At 47.0% G+C, this 27,747-nt stretch overlaps 8 protein-coding genes across 8 annotated transcripts; 3 read left to right on the forward strand and 5 right to left on the reverse strand.

Annotated features, from left to right (window-relative positions):
- Positions 1-6,621: 6,621 nt before the first annotated feature.
- On the reverse strand, positions 6,622-9,317 carry L228DRAFT_244484 (hypothetical protein). Its single transcript, XM_018331933.1, has one exon. The coding sequence runs from the start codon at positions 9,253-9,255 to the stop codon at positions 6,742-6,744; it is 2,514 nt and encodes an 837-aa protein (XP_018191165.1). The 5' UTR covers positions 9,256-9,317; the 3' UTR covers positions 6,622-6,741.
- Positions 9,318-9,426: 109 nt separating this feature from the next.
- L228DRAFT_79833 (putative coiled-coil domain-containing protein) lies at positions 9,427-10,321 on the forward strand. Its single transcript, XM_018336869.1, has one exon. The coding sequence runs from the start codon at positions 9,556-9,558 to the stop codon at positions 10,144-10,146; it is 591 nt and encodes a 196-aa protein (XP_018191166.1). The 5' UTR covers positions 9,427-9,555; the 3' UTR covers positions 10,147-10,321.
- Positions 10,248-11,650, reverse strand: L228DRAFT_244487 (hypothetical protein). Its single transcript, XM_018331934.1, has 3 exons — positions 11,414-11,650; positions 11,227-11,362; positions 10,248-11,164 (listed from the first exon to the last, which is right to left on the reverse strand). Exons 1-3 carry the CDS (start codon positions 11,493-11,495, stop codon positions 10,444-10,446), a joined length of 939 nt encoding a protein of 312 aa, XP_018191167.1. The 5' UTR covers positions 11,496-11,650; the 3' UTR covers positions 10,248-10,443.
- Positions 11,651-11,905: 255 nt separating this feature from the next.
- L228DRAFT_244488 (hypothetical protein) lies at positions 11,906-15,419 on the forward strand. The gene is made up of 4 exons (XM_018331935.1): positions 11,906-12,424; positions 12,486-13,282; positions 13,343-13,483; positions 13,544-15,419. Exons 1-4 carry the CDS (start codon positions 12,374-12,376, stop codon positions 15,129-15,131), a joined length of 2,577 nt encoding a protein of 858 aa, XP_018191168.1. The 5' UTR covers positions 11,906-12,373; the 3' UTR covers positions 15,132-15,419.
- A 103-nt stretch (positions 15,420-15,522) lies between these two features.
- On the reverse strand, positions 15,523-16,756 carry L228DRAFT_244489 (hypothetical protein). The gene is made up of 3 exons (XM_018331936.1): positions 16,524-16,756; positions 16,055-16,443; positions 15,523-15,943 (listed from the first exon to the last, which is right to left on the reverse strand). Exons 1-3 carry the CDS (start codon positions 16,681-16,683, stop codon positions 15,794-15,796), a joined length of 699 nt encoding a protein of 232 aa, XP_018191169.1. The 5' UTR covers positions 16,684-16,756; the 3' UTR covers positions 15,523-15,793.
- Positions 16,757-17,009: 253 nt separating this feature from the next.
- L228DRAFT_244490 (hypothetical protein) lies at positions 17,010-19,180 on the forward strand. The gene is made up of 3 exons (XM_018331937.1): positions 17,010-17,133; positions 17,186-17,300; positions 17,359-19,180. Exons 1-3 carry the CDS (start codon positions 17,037-17,039, stop codon positions 19,040-19,042), a joined length of 1,896 nt encoding a protein of 631 aa, XP_018191170.1. The 5' UTR covers positions 17,010-17,036; the 3' UTR covers positions 19,043-19,180.
- A 2,019-nt stretch (positions 19,181-21,199) lies between these two features.
- On the reverse strand, positions 21,200-21,941 carry L228DRAFT_259011 (hypothetical protein; the record flags this gene model as incomplete). Its single annotated transcript, XM_018334121.1, has 3 exons — positions 21,521-21,941; positions 21,373-21,427; positions 21,200-21,265 (listed from the first exon to the last, which is right to left on the reverse strand). The coding sequence occupies exons 1-3, from the start codon at positions 21,718-21,720 to the stop codon at positions 21,200-21,202; spliced, it is 321 nt and encodes a 106-aa protein (XP_018191171.1). The 5' UTR covers positions 21,721-21,941.
- Positions 21,942-25,836: 3,895 nt separating this feature from the next.
- L228DRAFT_266077 (hypothetical protein) lies at positions 25,837-26,751 on the reverse strand (the record flags this gene model as incomplete). Its single annotated transcript, XM_018334807.1, has 2 exons — positions 25,837-26,593; positions 26,660-26,751. 2 exons carry the CDS (start codon positions 26,749-26,751, stop codon positions 25,837-25,839), a joined length of 849 nt encoding a protein of 282 aa, XP_018191172.1.
- Positions 26,752-27,747: the final 996 nt, after the last annotated feature.

The following is a 27,747-nucleotide window of genomic DNA, read 5'->3' on the forward strand; positions in this document are numbered from 1 at the left end:
CGACGCAGTCTCCCTCCTCTGAGTCAATCCCGATGCAGAATTTTAGGGCCGTGGCATGGTGGTATCTGTAGGAGGCATTTAAGGCTCGTCGCTTTAAAGCTTGCAGGATGCTTCTCAAAATTCCACCTCTGAAACATTACGCCCATTTCTGCTTGGCAAACCAACAAACCCAGAGCCTTGTCGATGCGGCTCAGACGATTGCTCTTCTTCATAACTCCTCCATACTGAGAGACTGATAATCTCAAGTTAGCTACTAATCTCGCGCACTTTGCACCTTTATATGAATGTGACGTGGAGTTGTACTTGGATTGTTGGACCCAAAGAAATTCCATTTTCCACATGCAAACTCCGGGTGGTCTCTGGAAGTTCAATGCTAATAGATACAGACACAATACAGCCATGGATGGTTCTTGATGCGATCTCTAGGTGCTTTGCACCCAAATTTCAGAGTCTCGTTCGTCACAGCGATAGAAAGCCTTCTCCGTCTCAGCTCCTTGACTTTGACTGTTTCTCGATAGATCTACCAGGCTTCGAAAAGGAAGGAGTCGTCTTCACCTTCACATAAAACATCTCGGAAAGTTCATCGAGGGTCTGCATAATGGGCGAGGGATCTCAGGCATACAATGGTTGTAGGAGTACGCGGTCGTCGCTTTGCGAAACTTTGTATGAAGGCTTCGTGTCCAAATTTCCCTTTCCGCCCAATTAAACCCGCGCCTGCCGTTGGATCTCAGCATATGGCCTTTACGTCTCACGAAGCAAATGGGTTACTGGCTGAAGCTAGGTTCATTGCTTGCCTCTACTTGCGCTTTGTTGCACGACGAAAGTGGTCCCAAAATCCGAATCTTGGGTTCATGGACTCTGGAAAGACAAGAATCGGACGGACTTCAACGGAGGAATACTGATGCGGCACAATGCTCAAGTTGAATGCCTAAATCGCTTCTTCAACTCTCCTAGAGTCTTGGACGATTCGCGGACTCCCGGTAAGAGGCGTTATGTTTCTTGCTACCTCAGGTGTGTACATCCTCATCAAAAATGGATCGAATGGGAGGCTGATGAACTGACCACAATGTCGTGCAGAAACTGCCGATCTTATTTCGCATTCTCTTCCACGCCCAGCAAGCAGTTTGAAGGGTTTAGAATATTGGATTGGTGCTTCCCTTGACGGTGAAATTTTTTGGCTTTGGAGGACAATCAAATCGACTCAGTACGCCATGGCTCATTTCGTATACCTGGATTGCAGTTTTAGGATGCTTGATAATATTTATCTGACCATGGGTAACACATTGTGGATTTTCTCTTCTGCGCATTACTGCGAGGAGGAAAATGTCCCTTTCAACTTTTTTTATCTACTCAAAAAGCCCGAAGCTTCTTCGTATTTTATCACTCCTATAACGGCATATATATTGTTTCAACTACCATAATCATATTTCGCATTGCCAGTGCCTCGAAATTATGGCCTGGACTGCATCCAACCGAAGTATCATCACTTGACTCTAAAAGTCCATTGACGGTGGGAGGCTGTATTTAGAAAGCTTCATCAAATATCTTCATCTCCAATTCATTTCTGCCAGAGCATACACTTTAATTGGCAGATTTGGTTGAACACACGACAACCTATAGCTGATATACCGGAAATGGATATGCCTCGCTATGGGAGTGTCGAAGCCTGAGATGAGCTTTATTCTTGACAGTAAGCCCATTCAATCTACTGACAATCCAACCACGTAAATTTTCAACAACATTAAGCGGTGAAGCAACTACGCAAGGGGGTTCACTTCAAGGGAGATATCTACCCGTCCCGTTCTCGGCATGGTTTTCAAGACATGCCATGCATCATTTATGTCTCAGTCGTTTCGGGCGAAAAAGAACCATTCCTGCCAGTGAACACCTGTGCCCCTGTTCGGCGTTCTGCTGGTCGGTCATTTCCTTCGGGAGGGTTGAATTGGGATGTACTTGGCAATTGCACCTTCCCTCTTTGCACAACAACGGAACTGGGTCCGCTTCGGGCCGAACTGCCTCGCTGCCGTGCCTTGCCGCAAGGGGCGAGGCAACAGGGCAATCAGGACAACAACGCAATATACATTTTTCCTCGAATCATCTTTTACCTTTTTCGGCTCAATCGGGCGTTCAAAACTTTTGCTTTGATATCCTTCTAATCACACCTGAATGCTTTTTGTGAGGTGAAGATTGTGACCCTTGTGAAAAATGTTTCAACCGATTGATTCAAATGTGGACCAATGGCACACTGCGAAAGTGATGACGCGGTGGCCGTTGGTGGAGAAAGAATCGTACTAGGATAGGGAGAATTGACGAAACTTGACTGAAAATTTCTGGTCGCCGTTTTCTTGGCATTGAATTCATTTGGCTTAGGCGTAAGTTTGGAAGAGAATTGCCAAAGAATGGCGAGAAGAGATTGGGATATGGCAAGGGCAAGGTATGAAATCCTATGGAATATTTGTCCCAGATGGCTGGAGCATTATCGTACGAGCGCAGGACATGACACACTGATTTGAACGTGCTAGCCTACTGTATCTGTCACTTTTCCGGTTTCCGGGACCCACGATTATGCCAGGATGTGTGGATGATCTCGGATATACTGTGGTAGATATGGTCATTGAATAAAGGAATATGCTTGCACCGTACTTCAATACACAAGTTCAACCAAAGCTAATGAATCGACGGCATCCAAACGATATCACAAGACTACCGTCTTGTGAACCATGGTTCATTCCATATACCCTGGAAAGACCATGGATATTCGAACAAATACAAAGGCTAAGTTAGCTACAGTATTTAGAGCGAATACTCCCAACTAAATGATTTACTAAAATGGGCGAGCTGCGGAACAAACGCTATACGCTTTTGTATAGTACTTCCCGAGACTCGGACAATTGCATCATGAGAAAGACTTGTTGAACAACCAACGCTCGGAACTAATACTCTAGACTTGTCGAACGGGATCTTCAACTCGATTTTTGATACTTCAGGCAGACCCTTCGTATCCAACGGCGTAGTTACGTAGTAGAACGCCACAAGTATTCCTCCAGTTACTTGTACGTAACATGCTCTACCTCCCTGCAGCCTTGATTCTTAAGTCAGCCGGTACTAGTTAACCAAGCATTACGGCCCCTAGACTGAATAAAACCTCTTAGGAAGGAATTGCTATGTCAGATGATTGCTCGTAAACAATTCACATTACATATTCGTCCGTGGTGTCTTGCTAGCATTCTCAAAGCAATGTGGAGCTCAACGAGTACGCTACGGAAGACTCTAGTACAATTGCACTACCGTGAGACCTTGAGACTCTGCACGAACATGTGGGGCTTTGCTGGTATATTCATCTGCTACTTTGCCGCATTGCTACTTTGTTAGTTTTGCCGCAATATCCCTTTGTCACTTTGCCGCTTTGCCGCATTCCTTGGCCTCCCCGTCTCTTAGTACGAGAAAGACATTACTAGCTTTTGGTCGTGCTGTGTGCATAGTGCCCTGTGCAATTAACAAAAGTATTCGTCCCCCCTTTTTGCCTTAGCCCCAAAATGCCCCACTGCCCTCGGGGTATTATTGTTCTTTAGAGACCTTTGTATGTGATATAAGTATATCGTAATAGAGATTGACTGTGGACGGGCCAAGCGGCACGGTCAAAAGAATTGAGGAGAGAGTTTGAGGCTTGTAGAAGCCACTGTATCGAAGAAATAATCTTGCCTATGGGAAATTTTTACAGTGTGTGAATTGAATAGATTGGCATGAAATAGATTGAGGTAATAACCGTGATATAGTGATGTTATAATAGCTCGCTTTAAAATTCTGTACACATTTATGCTAGTTTACGGCCTGAATGAAGAGATTTTTGTCAACAAGAGCCTTCTAAAGCAGGCAAGACTGTATTCTCTGCATTCCAGCGCAGTATATTAGAATCTGGAAGAAAATGGACAAAATCTTCCTGCATGACACTATCATCTTCACCATTTCGGGTAGTTGTCAGCCTGTCGTATTATTGTGGCGCGCACTCTGTTTCTATTAGACATATATGGTTCGGCCGTGGAAATTTTTTGGACTTCACATGTCTTCATCTCTGCACGAGTAATTCAGCAAATAATAAATCTAGAATGATAAAGCAATGTAGACATTAAACGTCCATTCTCTCTGAAGGCCAAAGATTTTTGCTTCTTGGATAACTGCCGTGAAATCTTGCCAGTTGAATATAAGAAAAACATATCAAATCGAGGAATATAAGAAGCTCGAATCAATCTGCGAATCCAGGCTCCGGACCTACATTGCTTATTACCATGTCACCGGGACAATATTATATTAAGATAATTTCTTCTATTGACATTTTATTTTTATTGACCATTTTCCCGCCTTATTTCGAATTTATATATTCTGTACACTGCTTTACGGCCGGCATCGTAAATTCACATCCGCAGAGAAATGCCGTTGACTTGGGCTTCTTGGTTTTATTAGAGTATTTTCGGACAAAAAAGAGTGCTGGAAAGGCCAATTTTGCAATCCTACGATTCTAGCCGTCGAAAGGCTCTGGCACCGGACTGAATAACGGTCCTAAGGGAACATATTGACCAGTTGTAAATTGCCCAAACCACCGCCTCGACACTGACAGATGGTAGGCAAAAATATATCGGCAAGGCTCAAAGGTGAGACTCAAGAGTATGCGCCGGTCCGCGATTGTTCCGCGCGAGGGAAGAAGGATCCCGGAAGTCCACTTATTTGCGTAGCTCACAGCCGTCGTCGTTGAACTCTGGACTATGGAGTAAATGCTGCGTATGTCATTAGCCAGAAATAGAGAGATATCATGACACTCTCCGCCAAGGATCAGGAGAATAAATCAATCCAAGTTTGAAATATTGGCTGCCGGGCTTTCAGTCGCCGACGAGAAGCCCCAACATCATCAACGTCGGGGGTAAATCTCGAATGGTAGGACTGGATGGGAATATCTGTTTCGGAATCCAAATATCAGCAAAACGAAATTAGACAAGGAAACGCTGCATGGAGTTTTGGGCTCTAAATACTTTTTGGAATGTTGTTAGGCACCCGTCGCGAAGCTGCCCAACTTTTCCGCATGTTTATTGCTCAACATCCACACCACTGGCTGAAGAGAAAATTGGCCGGACGAACTGAATCCACTGCACTCCAGCTGAAGGGAGTCGCCGCGGACTCGAAATTTTTTTTTGTTATTGAATCATGTTCTGTCGGGTGAGACCATATTCATCTCGAGCGTGCAAGCGGAATAAGCGCAGTGAGCGCCGTGTATGCGATATGAAGGGCGTTTGGGGAGAATTGGGAAACTTGGTCGACAAAAGTCGTGCGTTCCCTAAGCGGGCGGTTCGTGTTCAGCCGCCTGTAGCGGACGCAGTTGGCGCCTGTGTTGTAGCTGTATAGGTAAAGCATTCGGCTGCCCTTTGGCGCCGCGAAGCGCTGAGCGCCAGCGCTGTTTGCCTTCCCTCTCGACAGAACCCCTTTCACAACAAAACGTGAATTACCTGCCTTATATTCTTCTCAAATCATTTATTGAAAAATTATTCATTCGACAATCAAAAATATAGAGCCATCAGGTATGGCGAGGGCGAACATCGAAAACACTACTGTGTGGCTGCCGTTAGGATGACTCGCTGCCGGTCAAAGCTTAGGACCTCCCTGAGCATTTTCTGTCAACCAGGCTGACCTGCACAAATCAGGCTTTAGTGATTTATTTAACATCTAGAAATGTGAGTAGATCTTCTGCTCTTTAGTGCTTTTCACAATGCTAACGAGCTTTTTTCTTGTTAGAATCAGTCATGGTCCTTGCGGACGGCTGCGAGTCCGATTGACAATAAGCCTCGAAGATTTCCAACTTCATCAAGAACGCCGGTCAGCATTGACACACTTTTTCAGAGATCAAATCAGGCGGTCTGATAGAACACGTCCTTTGTGAAGCGGGATGGAGTCCATTCCAAGTTCATGATCGAATGTGGATGCCTTGACGATTTTCCTGCTCTACGCCATGTTGTCCAAGTCCTACAAAAGAATCTCTACGCATAGATACCTTGTGCACTCTCCCTCGAAAAGAGCCCCTCGATCGACAAGATAATACTACTGAAAAACTTTGGCTTGGTGGTAAAAGACCTATCAGTACAATTCCGACGGCCTGTCAAATATTGTACCAGGGACAGTCTATTTGGACTGTACTCTGTATATCCGGAAGTTAGCCCGTTACAAATATCCGGACGCCCAAAACCCCTCAATAAACCTTCAAAAAGACGGGGGAAAAATTTATAGAAGTTTCTTATTTCTTATTTTTGAAGGGGCTTTGGTTTGGAACGCGGACACTTGAGTTCTATATGCAAAGCGGTGCTCGCTCGCACACATACCTTCCCCGGCTCAGAAAAATCACTATTGTTATCACGTTTTCCTGAGATGTCTCCTCCGGAGCCTGGCCAAATGCCAATAACACAATGATCATACCTCCGTACTGAAGCATGTAAAGGTCTAGAGAAGGAGATAATATTGAAACTGTCCATAGCGCGGCGTAGTTTCTAGATAGCCCTCTTATACAGCTGATTTTGCTACCAAGGCCCACATTATAAACATTACATTCACTTAAAACAAACACTTGAGCATTGCGAATTTGGACTGTATTGAGTTTCTGTTTCCACGGAAATACGTTTTACTAGTATTAAAATATTATACATAGAAATGATTCTTATCTAAACGGATTCATCTTTCCCCAAAGGTAGAAATGTGCGACGGCTAGGGCAGACTGGTTTCACTCTTGCTCTTATTACCCAGGTCTTCCAGAGCCACATTGGGATCTTCAGCAAGACGTCCTTCAGTTGTAGCGTCTGACAGAGGTGTCCCGTTACTATGCTCAGGATTCACATCTGATTGCACCGTAATCAATGGAGTGTCGGAATCATGACTCCCATCCACATGACCATCTTCATTCCGTGCACCATGCTCTGCATCCTCAAACGCATCCATCAAGCTCTTTCGATCTACGACCTTGCCTAGACCTTCAAGCGTCCAATTATCTACTTCCCACCCTTCCTGCTCCATTCGCTTCATTGCACTCACGACACCCTCAACGTCCTGCATCTGAGCGTACCCATTCACGAGCGAATTCCAAGTAACTTGATTCGCACACACTCCACGCTTGCTCATCATGCTAAGAACTTTTTCAGCAGCCGCGGGTTGACCGTGGCGGTGAAAGGCGTAGAGGAGAATGGACCAAGTCTGAACTGTAGGCTCCGCCCTGTGTCCAGTGCCAACTGGAGAGCCATGGTGTGAAGAAGACTGGGAAGAGTCCGTAGGCGGTCCAAGCATTTGCTCGATTACCATTGGACAGAGGTGAAGAGTTTCGGAGAACCTGCCAAGACCTTTGAGAAAACAATTTGCCGTGTGATCTGTCTCGGCGAGCTGTGAGATGAGAGGATGACCCTGATCGATAAGCTCACGGTACCGAGTAAAAAGTTGGGAAATAAGTTTGTGAGAGGGACAGCGCTCGAGAAAAGCTGTCAACATGATAGTGAGAGATTGAGGAGAAGCTTGCATTGGAGAGAAGCCTGCATCCTTTTGGGCTCCTGTCTCATAAATAGGTTCAATCTTTTCAGTGGCACTGTCGACGCTTTCTGGAGTTGAGCTTGGCTGAGAAGTTACAGGAGCGAGGCCGAGATCCACGAGAGGCTGAATATCAAAAAATGCTTTGAATGCAGAGAGAAGCGCCTGGAAAGCATCAGCCCGCGTGCGCTTTCGCTTTTTGTGAAAGGCATAAATGGCGCCAAGGAGTTCCGTGATGACATGTGGATTATTGAATAAAACACCGTCATTTCTCGCATTCGTGGCGATGCGGTTGATGACTTCGATATTGGCGCTGGCCTTGGCTTCCTTCATGAGAATAGAATATGTGAATTTGTCTGGTTTGACAGCATTCTTGAGTAGCAGGTCATGGACACGCCAGCCAGTCGCAGAGTCGCCAGCCTCAAACGCATTGAGCATGATGACATTGTAAACAACGAGATTGGGGCGCAGGCCAATTTCAAGAAGCTCTGCGAGGATCCGCGAACTTAGACTGTAACCATTGCCTTGCTCCGCACTCTTGCGTAGTAATGTGACAGAAACGCTGAGGACCTTATCCGACGACAAATCCGCTTCCTGCTGAGCGAGCAATTGAAGTGCTCGAGTAGCCCGCCCAAAGTGTGCCGTTCGTGAAAAGAAGGCGGCGAATTGTAGAAGAGTATTTTCATGTAGGGGTACTTTGGCTGTATTTAATGCGTCATATAGTGTGATTGCCTGCTTTTCCGTGCAACGTTGCAGAAGCCGATATATTGTCTGCTGATGCAGATCAGGCACAGGCGACGGGCCTCGATTTAAAAGCAAGCAAATGGCTCGGATGAGTTCATCAATAACTTTCTCTTCAATGGCATCCTTGCCTTGAAAATAATAGCTAATGATGTGATCAAGACTGTCGGCGACCGCATAGCCTGGCGGAAAAGGGGCCATATGCGTTGCTTCCAAGAAAACAAGGGCATACTCTGGAGAATGCTGCAATGACCATAGCATGATATGAGGCCAGCGTTGCCTGCGTGCAGAATCGCTCAATTCCCTCCACTCCTCTGACATGCCTTTTCGGTCAAATCCGCTGGCCAGTATGCCTTCCACCCAATGCTCCTTATTTCGGTGAAATTTCACCGGTCGGCGGAGTGCAGACGAAACATTGTGATGATCGTATTCGGAATTGATGGCCGAGAATGCACGAGTCCATTCCGTAGAAAGAGATTCGAGGATAGGCGGGTTGCTGAAATCTGACGTGGTGTACGTCGGCTTCAACGAAACATATCTTGGAGGTGTCTCAAATCTAGGGAGAGAAACGTAGTCCCGGCCTCGAAATGAAGCAGGCGGGTGTTCCTGTTCCCCGTCGGCACCCAGAAAGCCGTTATTTGGAAGTTGCGATCCAATCGGAGGCTCTTCAGAAAACGCCGCAACTGAAGAAGCCTCCACAGCGTTTCTCGACGCTGAAGTAGCCAAAGACCGTCTCGCCCCCCTCCATTGGCTATGGCTTCGCTCTAAAGGCTCGTGGCTTCGAAGAGAGGGTTCATTCTCCCTGATGCGGACTCGAGATCCATTGTTGCGTCGATGTGTAGCGAAATTGCGATACGATTCCTGATCAAGGTGCAATTGTCTGGCAAACCTAGGCGCTAGGAAAGGAAGAACCGGGAGATCAGCGCCAGAAAGGCGCCGAATACTACCAAAAGCACGGGATGGCATTAAGGCATATCTTTTTGAGTAAACTGGCGCCTCGAAATGATACCGGCGAAAAGTTGACCGAGATGTTTGAGGCGAGCGAGATGCGCGCGGCTGCGGCGAGGTGGTAGACTGGAAGCGCGGATACGCTACCAATTTAGGAAACTAGCCACAATATTCTTGCATCGCCAAACAAACTAAAGCCCCTCGGACCCATCCAAATCGAAGCGGTCACCTGCAAACCTCAGCTTGCTAGTCGCAATCCCCTTGCGAATCTTCTGCTGCTTCTAATCTTACCTGTTTCTTCACCACAAGAATCTCGCCATGTCCAGCCAGTCGTCATTAGATGCCGCCGCGAACGAGCGGAAGGCTCGTTTGGCCCAGTTGAAAACCCTCAAGAGGAAACAGGAAGACATACAAGAAGACAAGACGGAGCCAGCTGATTTGGCGGTCGAGGGAAAGCCAGCGGATGTTACAACAAAGTTTCTGTCGGGGCGTAATTATGACGCTGAAATGCGCGCCCCGAAACTAGGCTTTGAAATGGGCCCCAACGATAATCAAATCACTCTCGAAGACCAAGCCCGGGACATTGCTGAAGAAACTGCGAAAAAAGCCGAAGAGGAAGAGAAGGCGGATAAGCCAATCGATTTGTTCAGATTACAACCAAAAAAACCCAACTGGGATCTCAAGAGAGACCTAGACAGGAAGCTTGAGATTCTCAATGTCCGGACAGATAATGCTATTGCTCGATTGGTTCGGGAACGGATCCAGGGAGTCCAACCGACAGCCAATGGCCAGGGCGAAAAGAATGGAAATCATGGGCTGGAGGGAACCTCACTGGTCGAAGGAGTGCGTGTACGAGAAAGGGAGGAAGAAGAGGACCGGCGGTTAATGGAAGAGGAGGATCTAGCATAAAATAAGATCGGAGGGAAGTACGCATATTAGGAATTTGACATACGGACCGGGCAAATTAAGGCGTCTTGGTTACATAGGCGACGGGCCTGAGATGAACAATATCTTGGGTTCATTCATCTTTTGAAATTGCAAAGAGAAGTGGGCTGTGACAAGATACATTCACAAGCGGTGGTACGCTCCATGGAAAGCAACAAAAAAAATTCGAACCTCCGCACCAAACTCCAAGCAGAACACGGAGATGAAATCCAACCGCACATGCCGAACCATCCAAACAACAAAAAAAAACCCCCTATAACCTTAGCGGCCCATGTTCATGGCCTGAGTCAATGCTAAACGTCTGCTGTACGGGCTTAAGCTTCTCTCTCTAGGAGCAGGAGGGGGTTCCGGGCCACGTCTGTCCTGCGAAGAGAAGTCACCATCCCGATAGCTCCTGCCGTATCGATCGTGATTGCTCGAGTACCTCCGCTGCGCCCTTCGTCGAGATCTTTGCTCGCGCTCTCCTTCGGTGTCATATTCTTCCGGTGTCATGGTTCGCCGCGTGCGAGCGATCTTGCTGCGATCCATACTTCGGCTTCTGCTTCGCTTGTGATCAAAGTTGGCGGTGGGGCCCGATCGACTCCTTTGCCGTCCGCGCACAACAGGGCTTGTGGAGCTTCGGCGTCTTCTTGTGTTTCGACCACGGGCTTGGGCTGAGTCCCCTTTCTCAATAGAAGAGCCAGAGCGATATGAACCAGAGGACAATGATCTCCGTCTCTTATGACTGGCTTTCGTGCGAACGGGACTCACCGGCGACCTGCGACGACGGGAGCTGTGTCGGCCGTGATGATGTCTACTACTTTTCGGAGGGCTGGGCGAGCGGGATAGGGAGCGATTGGTAGATATAGTAGAAACGGAACTGGATGAGAAGGAAGATGCTGATCTCGAACGGCCTCGTCGGGAGTCAATGCTTTCTTCCCTTGCGCGTTTTCGACCTCTTTCTTCCTCCCGCTTCGCTAGCAGTTCATCGGCAACACCCTTCCTATATGGAAATTATGATTAGCCCCTGTATAAATTAATTTTTTTGTATAAAATGTTGCGTACTTTCTTAATAAATCATTCGGCACGTCACTTGTCAATTTCGGAAGCAGCTTTGGGTCTCGCAGCTGTTGTGTTCGAGAAGGCCGACTCAAGTATGGCCGTTCTTGGGATGGAGTTTTACACTCATAGCTGTAGTGTCGTGCTGTCTTTGTCAGTGAGGAGCGTGCCTAACGGTAAAGCTAGCACTTATCTCGTTGAAGACATTTTTGGCATAGAGTTGATGCCGTTGCTTTGGACGGATTGCCAAGTGTAGGCCCGCGATACCGGTTCATAGAGTCGATGCTTGGACCGAGCGCTGTAGAGTCTTTGATTTATTGCCAAAACAGCCTCCACGTGCAAAGGGGTGAACAGTGGCCCTTTCTGTACAGCCAAAATTTTAAGGTAAACGCGAAGACAGTCGCAATGGGCAAGCAAGTAAGCGTCGTCAGTTGTTTGGGAAACAGCAAGGGCTTGAGGTCACTCGCGCGGCTGAGATTCGACTTGATTCGATAATTTTGGATTAAGCGCTGGCGCGCACAATGACGGCCCTGCCCTTTGTACCAGTACAGTCGCTAGCCTAGTAAATTTGTATGTATTATAGGGTAACGGAACTACAACCACTCTCATCATAGCCGACACACTTTACATTTCAGCCTTTTCGTCGATGTTGGCCTAACGCTGCCACGCTCGACTTTGTCCGTCGGGACATTTTCGATTCTCCACCCTGCCACCGTTCCCTTTTGGCACAGCCTCTAGACGGCTCGTCACACGGACGATCCGGGGAATTGTCTTTTTATTCTCCAGAGGTTTTTATTCTTACCTCCGCTCCCTTCCGCGATTCCTCGCTGATTTCGCGTGCGACTGAGCGGACTGTCTACAGCCCGATTCTCTGCAACGACGATCCTCTTCGCATTGATTGTCGTCCAAGATCCAGCTCCTCGATTTCCTTCACCCGTTGCGGAGTCTTACTGTCCCTCTCCAACCATGCCGCAAGCTTCTTTTTCAATCCTTTTCGTTTGGTCTGAAACATCCGCTGTTTGACTTGGATTTGCGATTTACCTCCGTCCTTACATTCTTTCGTGGACATTCCCTTTAGCTCAGGGCACTTGGATTTTCGACTCGTCTACTGTACTCGTTAAACAAGCTGGACTTTGTGAAACCGAATAGCAAAATGGCTAGCTTGACAGATAATGCAAGCGGTGCGAAGCTGTCATTTGCACAGGTAAGAACTACTTGGATCTTCGCAAGATCCTTTCCACAATGTACTGACCTTACAACTCCAGATTACAGCTACCACTTCTGCAAATTCTTCGCCGCCTGATGTCAGCAAAAGCATGCCTGTCCCACCACATTCTCTGGCCCCCATGAATAGGCCCGCGGAGGTCTCGATACAGGCGAATCCTGATCGCTCCAAGAGGGTAAATCCGGATGATCTCGAGGGCGTCACCGAAGACCTTAATGCCGTTCAAATTAAGAGCCAATTTGATAGTGCGCATCCGAGAAATATCGAGAAGCCACATACTCCCATTGTATCCTCAGTCCAAGAGGACGATCAAATACATACTTCTGCGTCGGATGTCTCGACTAAGGCACCCAGTCTCGATGGCAAGAGCGTAGCTTCTGTGACGACGTTTGCTATGGACGAAAGAGAGTCACTTCGTCCGGACGACAGTGCCAGCGTGAAAGCCGCTGAAGATGACGAAACATATTCCGGCCTTGGCTCCGGTGCCAATGGTTCAAGGTTGGGTTCAGATAACGGTGGTCGGCCTTTCCGAGACCAATTTCATGAGATCTCCGAGCGCATGGGTCCCTCTCCCCATCGAGGAATAATTGCAGCCCGCTTCAATCTTCCCAACTTCCCGCCTGCAGGACCCCAGGCTCTAGCGACTCCTCCTTCCTCTAAGAGTGCTGCGGAGGGACAGTCTTTGCCCGGCCATGTGCCTCTGGAAGGCCCAGGTGCTGCTTACTTCTCAAAACAGGCCCCAGACGAGAAATTGCTGGAAGCTCTGGAATCACCAAAGGATCGTTTATTTCTTCTTCGTTTGGAGCAGGATGTCATATCCTTCGTAAAAGACTCAAAGTAAGCACCTCTCCGAGTAATATGGGCGGAGCAAATCGCTAATTAGAGAACTCGCGCCAGAGAACCCACGCTCGATTTACCCCCGTGCAATTCCTTCTACCGTCTTCTATCCCATAAACTTGCCGATTATTATTTCCTCACACATTTTGTGGATAATACGATTAGCGCTGTTCGGCTTTACAGAACGCCATTCTGTAGACTGTGAGCGAGTCTATTTATCCTTTATTTGTGGAAAGAAGCCAAGCTGACCTGAGTTGGAAGTCCTCCACCTTTGACTGGAATTTCTAACCCTCCAACTTCGACAAATACACCACCACCTAATACGCCACCCGTCAAAATAATGCGACGAGGGGAGGAAGACCCGAATAAGCTCAACTCTGCGGGAGACTCTGTGCAGAGCTCCAAAGACGCCTCAAAAGCTGTCTCGGAAGCTGGAGGCGCAAGTGGAACTGAAGGTTCCCCTGAAGGAACCAAGTCACCGGGTGGATCGATTCCCGCCAAAGATAAAGCATCAATGTCTCGTGAAGAGCGAGAAGCAAAATACAAAGAGGCACGGGATCGAATTTTCAAAGGCTTCGAAGGCTCTGAGAGCGGCGAAACGAGCAATGGCAGGGACGACTCAAAAGGTGTCTCTCGATCGAGTTCTGCAGCAGGTAAAAGAAAACCCAGGAAAGCAAGAGAGGCCGCGGACGATGGATTTGAGGCCAGATCGCAGTACAATGTGTATTATCCTTCCCCATATGGCATGTCGCCGTACCCTGGAAGCAACTCTCGAGGATCCTTTCAGCCACCCTTTGCGGTCTCTTCCCAGGCTCCCGTCAACCCAGCACAGGGAATAATGAGCCCCGCGTATGGTCAAACAACTCCCTCTGATGTTCAGTATCAAAACGCGAACCAGCAATCCTTTTCAGGACTGCCGGCCGCATCCTTCAATCAGAGTCTTCACCAGACACCTCCGATGGGCTATTCTCAACCGGTTGGTTCTCAGCGGCCACTTCTACCCCAAGCCTCGAACCCACAACAGTACCCAACGTTCAGTCCGCCATCAATCAACGCATTTCCATCAGGGGACCGGCCGCCATCCCACCACGGCCCACAACCATGGGGTCAATCATACTACCCCAGCGGATTTCAAGCGCAGTCACCTCAATTTTCGCCCCAAAGGCTACCCCACGAAACACCTCCTTTCCCGTCCGGCGCTCCTTCCGGTCCTTGGGGATTTGGACGCTATAATCCTGGACCATATGGTTCTGGATCTCAGCAAAACCCACAACAACCTCCGCTGCCGCACCATCCTATGCCTGGTAGCTACAACCGCGCGTCCTTTAATCCGCAGACACAGTCCTTCATTCCTGGAAACTCTTTTGCTCCAGGATCACCTGCTGGTATGGACGCTCGTCCATTTCCTGGGAACCCCAATTTCTCTCCCATGAACGTTTTGAGCAACCGCCAGGACGCAATGGGGAACGAGAGACCCAGCTATAATCAGTTCACTGGGCCTAGGTACGGCCCTCAAACTCCGCTTCAAGGTATCAATGGAATTCCTACGGGGCCCATACAGCATTTTGGCTCCCCTGGAAGCCAGGCGAGGTTCATCAAGCCGCAACAACCTCCCAATTCGATCTCAAAATGGGGCTCGCCCTCTCATCTTCCATCCAAGCCACCTGTGTCTCAATTCTCAAATTTTATGGACAGTCAGCGCCCGTTTCAAAACCAGCCATACCCTGGCATGGGACGTGGTGGGCCTAGCCCAAGCATGTCTTATAGTGCACCCAAGCCCTACGGTGCCATGCAACCGATCGGTCCTCTCAACGCTGGCGTGAACTTGCCACAACAGCCGGGAGCGTGAAGTAAACATGGGCAAGGACATAGAGGACGCTTCCCTCACGAAAAAAAATCATCTTTGAACGCTTTTTCTAATAAGTCAGTATCAGAGCGCCTTACAAGCGGCTCATCTTGCATGTTGTGGACGGCGCGAACCTTTCCTCATTTTCTGAATTCTTTTGATACTTGCATTACGCCTCTTGTCATGTTGTAAGCCTCAAGCGCTGTTCGACAGCACACTGCGTGTTCTTTTCTCATATTAGATGCAATATGCGGCATTGACCTCGGTGCCTGAGGACTTGAAAATGGGACAGTTACAAGTTATTTGACAATAACCAAAATCAAATATGTTTATATTTTCAGTTGTTAAGACCTGTTGTAATACATGTGACTTTTGATTTTCCCTATAGTCTACCTGATAAATTCGTCAACGGTTGTACACCATTTCCCAGGGTATTCAAGATTCAGGCTGCATTTTAGCAAGGGTTGGTATCAATGCCATTGTGAAATATGTCAAACATATACTTGAGTAGAAATAGATTATGCATATTCGTTATACATTGAGCATGACGTCTCTTATTCAACAATAAATGCAATGCAGTGTAAGCGCATTTTAACTGTCTTCCCCGGTATTGTTTTGAAAATCCCCCCCCTTACAAGATGCACGGCAACAGGGAACTCAAGAAGTTAAGTGAGCTTCTGTTTGATAAAGAAGGCTCGCAGATGAGATAATTGCCACGCGCAGGTAACGCCCAGAACAGCAAGCTGAATCAGTGTCCATCGAACGACTCGCGCATTAGTGGATTCAGATTGGTCACGGAATTCCGCTTCTCGTTCCTGAAACACAAAATCTGTCAGCTCGGACGTCCTCGTAGAGGGTTTCAGAGTATGCTTTTGGGAGGCATTGAAATCACAACGTCAGAGACATAGGCCTGATATTAAACTTACCCTTTGGAACACTTGCTCGCGTCTAATATCCTGGAGGCGACCATTGAGATCCTTCACTTTCTGCACAATGTCATCCATCTTGCCCTTGTCTGTGCTCTCAATAGCGCTCGTAGCACCAATGGCCATATCCAGTGTTAATTTAATTCCTCCATTGGGCGAGCCACCTGTCAGCCAACCCGCTCGCGAGCCAGCGCCAGAAGGAGTGAAACAGATCCTGTGCTCGCCCGAGTCGGCTGCGCTGAAGGTAAAGCGTCCTTTGGCAGAGCTTCGCTGAGAAACTACACGGTGGTCATTGTCAAAGACCTCGTCGACGGAAATGTGTAGGCCGAGATTCGGGTCATCCTCAAAGCGCCGTGATTGATCGTTGTAAGCTTCAGCAGTGAAGTGGCCTGTATTTATAAAGCAATTAGCACGTGCAACAGTACTAAAATTACTGGGATAAAGCCCCCATGAGACAATTGCGACGCACCGACAACGAGGGTATCCTTGGGCAGCTCTTCAAAGAAGCACTTTGGTTGCGTGCCATCAAGATAGAAATACAGCGCGTTGGCGGGCAGGATCAATGACGTGACTGCCAGAGCAGTGAGAGCTGACGCCACCTTTGGCACTTGAAACCGTAACCGCACCATTCTGCTGGTCGAGCGAAACGAACTTGAGCGGAAATAACACGAAAAAAGGACACTCAGCTGGCGGTGATTTAAGGTAAACGCGGCTGTTTAGTTACGCCAGCTTGGGAGTTGCTACTCCAGGGGTCACCCGGCTGCTGTGCACGGACCACTCAGTCCGGGGCAGGTCACGTGGGCCTTCACTTCCGTGATCTGAATTGCGGCGCGTTCGGAGAAGGAAGCAGTCGACATTCATCTTATTCATTCATTACACTTTATCCTTGGAGTCTTTAAGGACAGACTGAAGGAAGTTTGGAGCGACTCTCAGTGGCCCTTTTCGCTGCAATCATCGTGGATTGTCAAGACATACTATCACGATGAGTTCTGCAGACGTTCGTGATATGCTGGACCTCCCAGCCGATGGGGGACTCCCGAGGCCCGCAAAGAAGCAAAAGACTGTAGAGAAGCGACCTGGTACGCGAACAAAATACTCATTAGGTAAATTGTGATGCTGATGGGTATATAGAGGGTATCACTCGAGAACTGTTTGCTTTGCTCGGCGAGCGAGCCCCTCCAGTTGCGATCACAGACCATGTCAAGTTCAAGGACCGGCCGAAGCGATCTCATAGAGCCCAACCTTGGTAGGGACTCTCTGCGTGTATTGCAAAATCTGTGGAATGCTGACTCCATTTATCTCAGGGAGTGGACGCCTTTTACAAATCCTGCTAGAACCGACGGACTCGTGCTGCATCATTGGAGGAAACGAAAAGAATCTCCTGCTCAGCCCACAACCGGAAATGCGACCGCAGATGGAGCCGGAGAAGCGCCACAGGATGAACAGGCTGCGACTGGACCGAAAACTGAGACCGATTACTACTACTCCAAGTTCAATGTTAAAGTCAACGGGCCAGATTACACCGACGAACAATATCACATGTATTTACGGAGCGATGAATGGTCAAAAGAAGAAACCGACTACCTCGTCAATTTATGCATCGAATACGACCTGAGATGGATTGTCATAGCAGATCGATACGACTTCCAGCCTGTTACAAAAGAGGAACAAAAGGACGGCGAGGCAAGCGCGCTGATACCGGCGCCCAAAAAAAGAACAATGGAAGACATGAAATTGCGATATTATGAGGTTGCGGCCAAGATGCTTGCCATTCATCGGCCAATAAATACCATGTCGACAGCCGAATTCGAGCTACATGAGACCATGTCCAAATTCAACGCCGTACAGGAAACGCAGCGGAAACAGCTCGCCAATGCACTTCTCTCTCGCTCGCCGGAAGAGATTAAGGAGGAGGAGATTCTCTTGGGAGAGTTACGGCGCATCGTCAGCAGGGAAGAGAGACTCCTCGCTGAACGTAAGGAGCTCTTTGCTCGTTTGGAATCTCCACAGAGCAACGGCAATACGCAACAGTACCAGTCCAGCCAGGGACTCGGGCAACTTATGCAGACCCTTCTCGCAGCAGACAAAAATAAGAAGCGCAGGACGCTTGTCGGACCCAGCGAAAGCGGCACCAGTCCCGCTACTGGCACGGCGGCGAACACGCCATCTGGCCAAAAAGAAGGCCGCGAAGGAGGTCGCGACTCCGTTAGCGGCACCGCAAGCACAGTCAACAAGAAAGGCGCTGCGGCTGCGGCAGCCGCAGCAGCAGCTGTATCCACGCCACCGGAAAGAAAACCACTCACCAAGCTTGAAGAGATCCGATATGGTGTTTCGCATCATGATCGGCTCACGTCCGGTGTGCAATTCCGACATGACCGCGTCAACAAGCTCGGACAAGCCAAATCAAATGCGCAGGCAGCCAAGATCGCCGGCGCGCTTAACGAGCTTCAGATTCCTCCGAGACTCGTTATGCCCACCGCCGCTGTTTGCGGAGAGTACGAGCGACTCATCCAAAACATCCACACATTGCTTGACGTACGGAAGCTCTCCGAAAAAATTGAAGCAGAAATCAAGGTTGCGAATGCGCAGAAGGAAGAACGAGAACGCAAAGAGCGGGCAGAGCGAGGCGAGCCAGAACCTCCACCGGCCGCCGAAGCTCCTGCTGCTCCTACTGCGGCGTCCGAAAAGAGCGCCGCTCCTCCCTCCTCGGCCAACGAAGCATCAGAACCTGTGCCAAAGACGGAAGACACAGATACTTCTGCAATCGCTGCAGCTCCTGAAGCCCCGGCCAGCGCCACTGAACCCGCTCAAGCACCCGCTCAAGCACCCGCTCCAACGGGAAGCGGTGGTGCCGGTCCCGCTGACCAGGATAAGAAAGCGGACGAGAACCCAGAAGATGCTGGAGGGGCAGGAACAGGCGGGCATAAGCGAAGTGCGAGTGTCATGAGCGCTGGTAGCAACAAAAGTAGTAAGCGCCAGAAAAGGTGATCATTTTCAGGATTGAGGCATAAGTCTAGCAGGAGTTAAGATGACAGGGTTATGGAGTTTGGTATGGGTTACGGCTAATATCATGACCTTTTAATTTGATTGCAGCACAATTTAATGGATATATTTTATACTCAGAATCCAATTCATATATTTTGTTAATACTTGATCAGAGTGCCAACTGTTGAGAACGTGAGAATTTGGACTTTAATTTGTCACCTTAGAGTGTCTACCTTCCTAGCTATTAAGATATTATTTCTGAGCGCGCCCGAGTCTTTCTCCTGAATAAAGAACCAGTCGACGCAATTGAACAAACGTTGAACAGCTCGAGCGTGGGGAGGGATGGTGCTAACTCATATATCAGGGCTGTATATCTCACCGAAGCGCTTTTCGAGCGTCTTCCACATCTTTTTGGCAATCAATAAGGTCTGGATGATCTAGCTTGTGTCTTGACTCTTGATCTACTAGTAGTAGCAAAGCACTGCCTAGAATTCTGGAGGAAGGCAATGCTTCAACAAGTCTTTTTGTACATAGACTATGAACATGGAACTGCTTTGCTGAGCTTCGTAGTTTTAAAACCAAATCTATGTTGGAAATTGGAATTGAGTCATGTCCAATGCATTGATCAAAATTCTGTTGAGTATCAAGTAGCTGTTGGTTCAGCCTGTTGAGCTGATCGAGCTGATTTCGCCCCAGCTGCTGTAGCTGATGGTGCATATCACGGCGATGTTTCTCCAAGGCGTTGATTTCTCTGTCAGCCTTTGCCTTTTAGATATTCAAATCTAAAGCTGTTTTCACAGGCGGGAAATCTCTCGTTGTTGGAATATTCTCCCTATTTAACTTGGTCCAAATGGAGCAAATATCTTGAGATGCAGCAAGCCACGAGCCATGAGCCACGAGCGGACAAAGAGGTGATTTGGGCTAATCCATCCTGTTGAAGTCATCAGGTCCGAACAGAGTAGATCCAGGATGGAGCTACGGAGGAATGTTACAGTGGGTGAGAAGAGAATGTAAAGAACAACTCTGTACTGCGTTTTTCTGGTCCCCTCAGTATTTCATACATGGGCGTGAGATTCCCTAAGAAAATCCGGCATGTCGTCAGGAACGGCGAGAACCCCAGGTTACCACTAAACCACGGGGCCTTTTCCGTTCAGAATGAATGTTGAAAGGGTTATCAAATGGATAATTGTAAACAGTTTAAGAGATGTAGGAGGAAGATGATTCCCAGGAGTTGAGTAAAGTGTTCAATCTTGTACCTTTGGAATGATGGACATAGAAAACGAGCCTCTCGAAGAGCTTAATGTTCTTGTGAATCGAGGCAGCTAATGATAGCAGAATATTGAGCTTGGGAAACAGTATTTTTAAAAGATAACTTGAGTTTGTCTTGCAATTCTTTTGTTTTGTGCATGTCGATATACCTCGACTGTCTTTCCATAATAGTCATTTGGGAGAAAGTAGATTCGAGAGTATAACAAATTGTGATAAAATGATCAGACTGAAGCAGGCCACGCGGCAGGCCCCAGTACAAGCGGAATATCTGGCGTCGTAATACATAAGTCATGATTTGACCGAACGGGGATCCAGCTCCCTGTGCCAGAGCTTCACTAAATCCTCCTCGTTCTCGAACGCTATGATGGGATCGTGTGGATTCTCGCTGTCCGTGACGTGTAGTACCTCCACGGCGCCCCAGGCGGCCCGTAAAACTGGGAGCGTCACAGATAAATCTTATATCAAGCGCAGCTGCTTAGTTCAAATATTCTCTGCTTAGTTGTGGTAAAGAAAAGTTTTAAATGAATCTTTTCTTCAGGTTAGTTGTTTGATAATTGTGATACCAAAGTCTTTTTTCGGGAGAATCAAATACAGCAAGATAGTCTTCAAAGAGGCCCCGTTGAAATTTTGTCTCAAGGGTGAAATAGCTAGATTGGTTGGCGCAAATCAATTGAGGAGAATGATCCGGCATGATGAATTGATGATTGAGTCAGCAAATTTGCAGAGCTTTTGTTGACCAGTCAAAAAGGTCGTAAGTAGACACAGGCTCCCAGATCCTGATCGCAGCTAATGTCACGGCGAACGGCAGAGCAAAGACAGAAAGCCGAGAAGAGTGGCAAGCCGTGAGTGTCCGTCACCTCGCTGGAAGGCTCCGAACATCTTCTGAGTCCACTAGTCTTGGGCATAGCCTTGTTCGAAGAGTCCGGATAGTGCGAGACTGCTTAGCTCTGTATTCATCTGATGTTGGATGAGAATCACTACTTTCTATTTTTCCCTGTCAATTCAGCGGATTCCTCTGAAGCTTGATTGTTTCTATCTTACGCATGGCATGTCGTAATACGTACGTTCCGTATTCCATGTTCCACCGGGTAGAAAGAGCCGCCATTCTTCAGCAGCCGACTGAAATATTTGAGTAACATGACGCCCGGCTGAAAGACGCAGCCAAAACACATACCAGGAGCCAGAGAAAACCTCCGAACACACCGCTCATACCAACCATCGTCCGGCAACTCCTTCAAGTGTACCTCGGAATATAGCCGGTCACCAGCCTTTTCTCTGCTGCAGAGACGTATCTTACTCTGAGCCGTGGAAAACACTTCTAAAAATTTGTGGTACTCGGGGGGTAATTTGGTGGCAGGTTCAATCTCCTCCTTTGGCTTCAAAGCTTCTTCAATATCTCTCATTGAGATCATGAACAGCTCACAATCTTTTCTCTGGGCTAGTCTGGCAAATGGAGCTGATCTGAAGAGATTGACTTGCAACAGGAGGCCTGCAGGTGGTGTCGATGGTGGTGAGGTTATAGGCGTGGGTGGAAGGTATATCCGATTTACCAAAGGTTTATATCAAGCATGTTAAATAATTTAGAGGCTGTCCGGTACTCTTCACACTGTATGGTTCCGTTGATGCTGTTGACAATGTCAAAAAATGGCTCGGAGGTTGGATTATGTATTGATAGTAGTTGGAATTAAGCAACAGTATCGTGATGAACACCCCAGGGGCCCAGCCAAAGGGTCATCCAGACCCCCGGGTTATTGACTAGGGATTCGGTTCGTAGTCGTCGCGTCTGCTGGTAGTTCTGAGGTTTCCGTTATTGTCAAGCATGGGTGACGGGAGTTCGGAAGTATTCCCCATTAGTTCTTCTTGGAAGTGAGAGCAAGGAGAAGAAATTCTTTTCTTTTCATATGAACTCAGGACGATTGGAACTTGGAGATGTTTTAGAACTCAACATTTCTTTGTTATCAAACTCACCACATTGAATGCTATGCTTTTTGATGCTGAGAGGCAAATACCTTGAAAACCTGACAGTCAATTTGTTTATTTACCCATGACTTCATCAAAGTATTGATATCATATAATACCTTCACTGCCCATATTTTGCAAAGATGAGCCATGGACAAAAGGCACGGGTATCTGTCAATCGAGACTGTTATATGTCATTTTTCTCTACCATGGTCCATGGCAGCCACGAAAAGTAGACTTGCCCCCTTGTAAACCTCTAAGATGTATGACAGGCGGTCTTGGAGCACACTAGTACTTTCGAGCCACAGGGCGACAAGCATGGAGCGTGGCTCTTACAAAGAGAGGAGAGCATGCTTGCATTTCCTATACGGGCCTTTTCAAGAGCAGCAAGTTCTGTCTTGTTGTCTTCTTTTCTGTCTCTATAATCCTGGGCATCACTTCCAGGTCTGGATGTGTGACTGCTTTGTTCAAACAGTCTGTACAAGAAAAAGACCTTGGTGTAAAGTAACAGCTCTCTTCTAAGCTTGTCTGCGAGACCATCAGCACTAAGTTACTGCATTGCGTCCGTGCCAATACAGTTGTTCATCTGGATATATTCAATTGGTATTAGGAATGCTTTCAATATTGGACTCAGTAGAAGGTTCCCTTTTGAAATTTTGGCATGAAACCACTGCTCTTAGCGACGTGACGATGCCTTATGGTTTGTGAGAGAGGATGTTGATGTTGGTTTTTGATTTCCAAAGGCCTTCTCCCGGACTTCTTTAATGATTTACTGCGAGATTTGTTGAACTATCTTCTTCCCCCCTTTTCATGGAGTTCGCTGACCGGCAGACAGTTTTCACGGTACCAGTAGAAATAAAGGTCAATCATTCTAAGATGCTTCGTACTATCATCCAGGCAACCGTTGTATTGAGTTGCTGTTTTTCTTTTCTGAATTTTGCGTGGGAGTTCAAATCGTTCGTTGTCCAGGCCTCAGAGTTGCTCTTCCCAATGTATCAAGCCGAAGGGCTCGTGACTGGTGAAAGCTTCTCCTTTTCGAGTCAATATCAAGGTTGATGTGCACACTACCCTCCTGTTATGGCACATCTGGCCAAACGTGGCTGTGTGCGCCGATTCCACAGCGCCTATAAACTGATCAGAAATAATTTCTGGACTAGATTAAAAAGGCATTTCCTTTGTTTCCGCGTTCGTTCTTGTCATCGCTAATTCCTTGATACCTTGATCAAGAACATAGATAGATCAAGATGATTAGGAGGAAATTGGTAAACTCTATCACCGGTGCCCTCTAGTATATATCAGAGACCCTGCCTTGGGTGAATTTTAACTTTTCTATACCAGACAGTAAAAGGGTCGCCAACCACGATTAATGCGAGAGAACAGGACTGGGAAAGAGCACAACGACCATCCCCGTTCATCGACACACGGTCTGTCCGTCGGCTTTTTCAGCCATCCACTGCCGTCTCTGTATTATTTCAGAATATAGCAAAGTGGTCTCTGTCGAATGGAGACTCGTTATGATATCCTCGTTCCGAAACTTGGAAATATCCTCAATTTGCTGCTCCATATGTTTCATATTCAAACTGAAAGCCCAAGGTTTGAAGTCGGGTCAGCTTAAAATGGTCAGTATATTTGGTCCCTATGGGCCGATCAATTACCCTTCGACCTTACAGTTGTTGGCACTAAGCCCAAAACTCAAAGGAGAACAGCTTGCAACTTGTAATCAAATCGTCACCAAGCAACCCAAGCAGGTTGGACCAGCATGAGTGGCCGATTGAAGAATCAGCCACAGAGACGTCTTTGGGAATATTGGCTCCCAGAGAAATTAGTCTATTGTTATTGACTATTGAAAAGCTCAAAACAAAAGGCAAAATAGACGTCTTGAGGCTGGCTCCAGCTGCTACTTCTGCGGTGCTGGGCTGTCCGTGTCAGAGTAATCAATCTCTAGAGCATCTGCATCCTGCTCCAGTTTTATTCTAGTCTTGAGAGACGACAAATCGAAGCTTTAAAATGTTTTTGTAGCCGCGAGATGCAGGGATATCTAGTCCCACATAATTGAAGATAGGTTTCTGTTGCGCTTCAACCCTTGGGCCCCTTTTTCTCTATCGACAACTAATCCCCCCATACCGTTGAGTAAGTGGAATTCAGAAAGTGGACATACTCTGACGAGAGATTTGGCCGTTAAAGCATCAAGCGCCATTCGAATATATTATCGGGTTTAGAAACAATTTTTTTGGGCGTGTCGAGCAAGTTTCTTGATCCAAATTCTGAGAACTAGGATAAGATTCTTGAGAGTCAAAGTTTCCAAATGTTAGTACATCAATCTTGAGTTAGTAAAGACAGAAGGGATTGCGGAGAGCCAATTGGATGAGCATATGAAGCATATCGTGTTGTGGATGGTCATCATTTCGACCAGCAGTGAACCATGCGAAATATCTCTGCTCAGTCGAGCCCGCTTTGCGGGCGGGACTTGCTCTTATTCTTGCCCTTCGTTGGACTCCTCGAGATTTGCTGGCGCATTGTGGTCCTTGTCTTTGTTGTGATTCAGCTTCTCCACTTCGACTGCACAATCAATGAGTCGTTCTTTCGAAATTTGCAGGTTCAATAGCTCTTTGACACTGTCTCGTTCCGTGGCATCTGTAATTTCAGAAAGACTTTCGAGTATTGAAATTGCAGAAAGTCACCACAACACTGGAAGGACAAGGCCCATGAGCCAGAAAATATATATATATATATATATATATGACTTTCTGCAAGTTCAATACTCATCGAATGGACTTTTTTGCCTATAATGACTTTTTTTTTTTGCCAGCCATCCTTCCTATTCGTTTACTTTTCGTACTCGTTACCTCGGCCTCATGGTTCAAGTGCAAAGATGTCAGATCAACTGGGGGGAGGAGAGTGCTGCGTGCACATATACCTCTAGCCGCGACCTAGTATGGGGTATGGAAGGCTGCTCAGAAGATTTGACATAAGCCGGTAGCTGGAGAACACTCTAGATTGAGGTGCCTGGGGCCAAGGCTTGTTATGCAGAAATATCAAGGACTGTAAGAAAATATTGACCAGTAAATATTTGGATAAATCACGTTGTATAAATCGCAAGCAGAGAAGTAAGGTGTTTCAAATTGATTAGACGCTAAGAGCAGCAGATGACCATTCGCGAGATCAGCTACCTCGCAGAGAAGGAGAAGAAAAAAGAGAACGTTCAGGAGTGGGAGGCAGCACGAGTTTAAATAAGATCAGGCTGGAAGGAAAGAAGGAAAGTGACTTTGAGGGGGGAATGAACAACGCTGCCGTAACTGCGAAAGGGAAGGAGAGCTGTGAATTCCTATCACGCAAACAAAGTAAATATGTGGCAAACCTTTCCTTGCAAGTTTTGAGTGACGTGTTGAAAAGATGGACGCAAAATAAGATAGGGAAGGGAACAGGTAGGAATTAATATAGATTGAAAAGTAAATTAGACCACATGAAGCATGAATTTTTGGTAATTGCTGCAGCTAAACAGAAAAATAACGACGACATCAAACTATAGCCGTTCTTGAAGACAAGATGCCGGTTCGAGGAAACAAGAGTTAACCGTCCATGTTAACGTGACTTGAATAGCTTGTGAACGCAGACAAAGGAGCAAATGGAAACTTTTCGGAAACCCGACGACATTCCTCCGAGTTTTCTGCGTGTTCATGATAATTGCAGGGGTCGAAAATTTCCTCCCACTCGAGGTCGCCGTTGTTTTTTACCAAATCCTGTCTTCGAAGTTGAGCTTCAAGAACGTCAAAATAAAAGCATTCGGGGAGACTATCGCGCTTCAAATTCCTCGAGCTCCATAGGCCGTCATAGATGTCATTAACAAATATGTCAGCCAATAGCATCTTCGCTAAAGACCATTTTGACGGATTTCCGCATAATTTTTGGAAAAGCGTCTTTTCGAACGGGAAAAGCTCAGCGTCCATATTGCCCAAGCGATAGCATTCTAAGAAAACATTGATGCAGTGATCTTTCAAATCAAGAATACCGTAGCTGTCAGCAAATAAATAGATGTTTGCAATTGATTCCAAGTCTATGTGGTTGAAATGATATGGTTTTCCATACTCAGGACGGACTTTGGTCCATTCAAAAGATCTTGTGTACAACCAGGTGTTGAAGATCTCAAAGGTATCTGAGCTTATCTCTGGGAGTCTCAACGGCTCAAACATTTGGCTGCTTGCGCTGAGTCTATTCTTGAACGTGTCTTTGAAGAAAGAGGAGACATCACAAAGTAGTCCCTTGTGAATGCCGAATATTCTCCCTTCTTTGCCGACGACTATCCAGAAAATCTTATCAAAAAGATCCCTGGAAGCAATCATCAGCATCAATAACAGATTCGGCTAGACATTCGGATGGAAAGCATGCACATACATAGGTCTGGAGAGCTTTGTTGATTCGGAACGCTCTTCTGAACGTTTTGAAGTAGAAAGATTAGAGACTTCTCCATCCTTAACCGTGTCCATTGTGGAAGATAAAGGGTGATGCTGCTGCTTGAAAGAGCAGAGGTGATGCAAAAGGCGTTCAAACAAGTTCTAATGGCGTTTTGCTAAATGATCCACCAAAGGACTATATGGGATTCAGCTCATCTGTTCTTCAGAAGTCAAGAATTTGGGAAAGATTTAAAAGAAGAAATCTCACATTCCTGGGTAATAGGTTGACTTCGTCCTGCTGAGGTCCTTGTGAGAGTCAAAGTCAGCTGAGGCATAGGCTTTTTTCGAGGATGTGCAAGCAATTTCGCATGTGTCAAAAGTGAAAATGGGGGACAAACCTAAGACGATTTGATATGCTTTGCAAACAGTAATTTGTGTCTCTGAAAATCTTTCACTGACTGTGCATCACAGCTTAGGTAGCAGTGGCTCGCAAGTGAACAATGGAGTGTGTAAGTCAGGCTCAGATATTGCTCACTTTGGCGTTATCTGTCCTAATGACATCAGGTGTCTGCGTAGGCTCTTGTGCAGCTAAAGCTCAGTCATGAAATGAGATGTTGAGATTTAGCTAAATATCGACTTGGGGGACGGGAGAGTCTACTTTAACCGTTGTTGTCAACGCAAACGATTCAGCGTAGCAAGTGTAAGAGCAAATGTGAGAGAAGCAAGCCAGTATGGCCGAGAGACTGCCGTTCTCCTCTTGAAAAAGAATGGCTTAGAAGAGAAAGATGTATTGACAACGGGAGAGAAGAGAACGGTAATGTGAAGAATAAAATAGCGAGGATTGGTTTTGTTAGTACAAGAGTACCTGCACCTGCATCGATCTTTTATTGAGCCTTGTCTATGAAGAAGTCGGTGGAAATGCGAGTCACTTCTGGAAAAGCAAACTCTTCACAGATACCATAAGAACAGAATATACTCAAATGAAACAATTTATCAGGCTCACCAAAGAGTAAAAGGTCAATGAAGATACTTCCTTTCTCAGAGAACAAATCTTTGGTAGATGAAACAAATTGTATGTTCTTTAATCTT

This window comes from Xylona heveae, assembly GCF_001619985.1.
Source record: "Xylona heveae TC161 unplaced genomic scaffold L228scaffold_2, whole genome shotgun sequence".
NCBI classification, from domain to species: domain Eukaryota; kingdom Fungi; phylum Ascomycota; class Xylonomycetes; order Xylonales; family Xylonaceae; genus Xylona; species Xylona heveae.

Bases quoted from the DNA above. Each gene is read 5' to 3' on its own strand.
- L228DRAFT_244484 (XM_018331933.1), bottom strand. From the start codon at position 9,255: ATGCCATCCCGTGCTTTTGGTAGTATTCGGCGCCTTTCTGGCGCTGAT.
- L228DRAFT_79833 (XM_018336869.1), top strand. From the start codon at position 9,556: ATGTCCAGCCAGTCGTCATTAGATGCCGCCGCGAACGAGCGGAAGGCT.
- L228DRAFT_244487 (XM_018331934.1), bottom strand. From the start codon at position 11,495: ATGAACCGGTATCGCGGGCCTACACTTGGCAATCCGTCCAAAGCAACG. The intron at 11,363-11,413 runs ATAAGTGCTAGC...CAAAGACAGCAC, and splicing joins CCAAAAATGTCTTCAACGAG to GACACTACAGCTATGAGTGT. The intron at 11,165-11,226 runs GTACGCAACATT...ATTTCCATATAG, and splicing joins CCGAATGATTTATTAAGAAA to GAAGGGTGTTGCCGATGAAC.
- L228DRAFT_244488 (XM_018331935.1), top strand. From the start codon at position 12,374: ATGGCTAGCTTGACAGATAATGCAAGCGGTGCGAAGCTGTCATTTGCA. The intron at 12,425-12,485 runs GTAAGAACTACT...TTACAACTCCAG, and splicing joins CGAAGCTGTCATTTGCACAG to ATTACAGCTACCACTTCTGC. The intron at 13,484-13,543 runs GTGAGCGAGTCT...CTGAGTTGGAAG, and splicing joins AGAACGCCATTCTGTAGACT to TCCTCCACCTTTGACTGGAA.
- L228DRAFT_244489 (XM_018331936.1), bottom strand. From the start codon at position 16,683: ATGGTGCGGTTACGGTTTCAAGTGCCAAAGGTGGCGTCAGCTCTCACT. The intron at 16,444-16,523 runs GTGCGTCGCAAT...TTATAAATACAG, and splicing joins CAAGGATACCCTCGTTGTCG to GCCACTTCACTGCTGAAGCT. The intron at 15,944-16,054 runs GTAAGTTTAATA...TTTGTGTTTCAG, and splicing joins GCGAGCAAGTGTTCCAAAGG to GAACGAGAAGCGGAATTCCG.
- L228DRAFT_244490 (XM_018331937.1), top strand. From the start codon at position 17,037: ATGAGTTCTGCAGACGTTCGTGATATGCTGGACCTCCCAGCCGATGGG. The intron at 17,134-17,185 runs GTACGCGAACAA...ATGGGTATATAG, and splicing joins GACTGTAGAGAAGCGACCTG to AGGGTATCACTCGAGAACTG. The intron at 17,301-17,358 runs GTAGGGACTCTC...CATTTATCTCAG, and splicing joins TCTCATAGAGCCCAACCTTG to GGAGTGGACGCCTTTTACAA.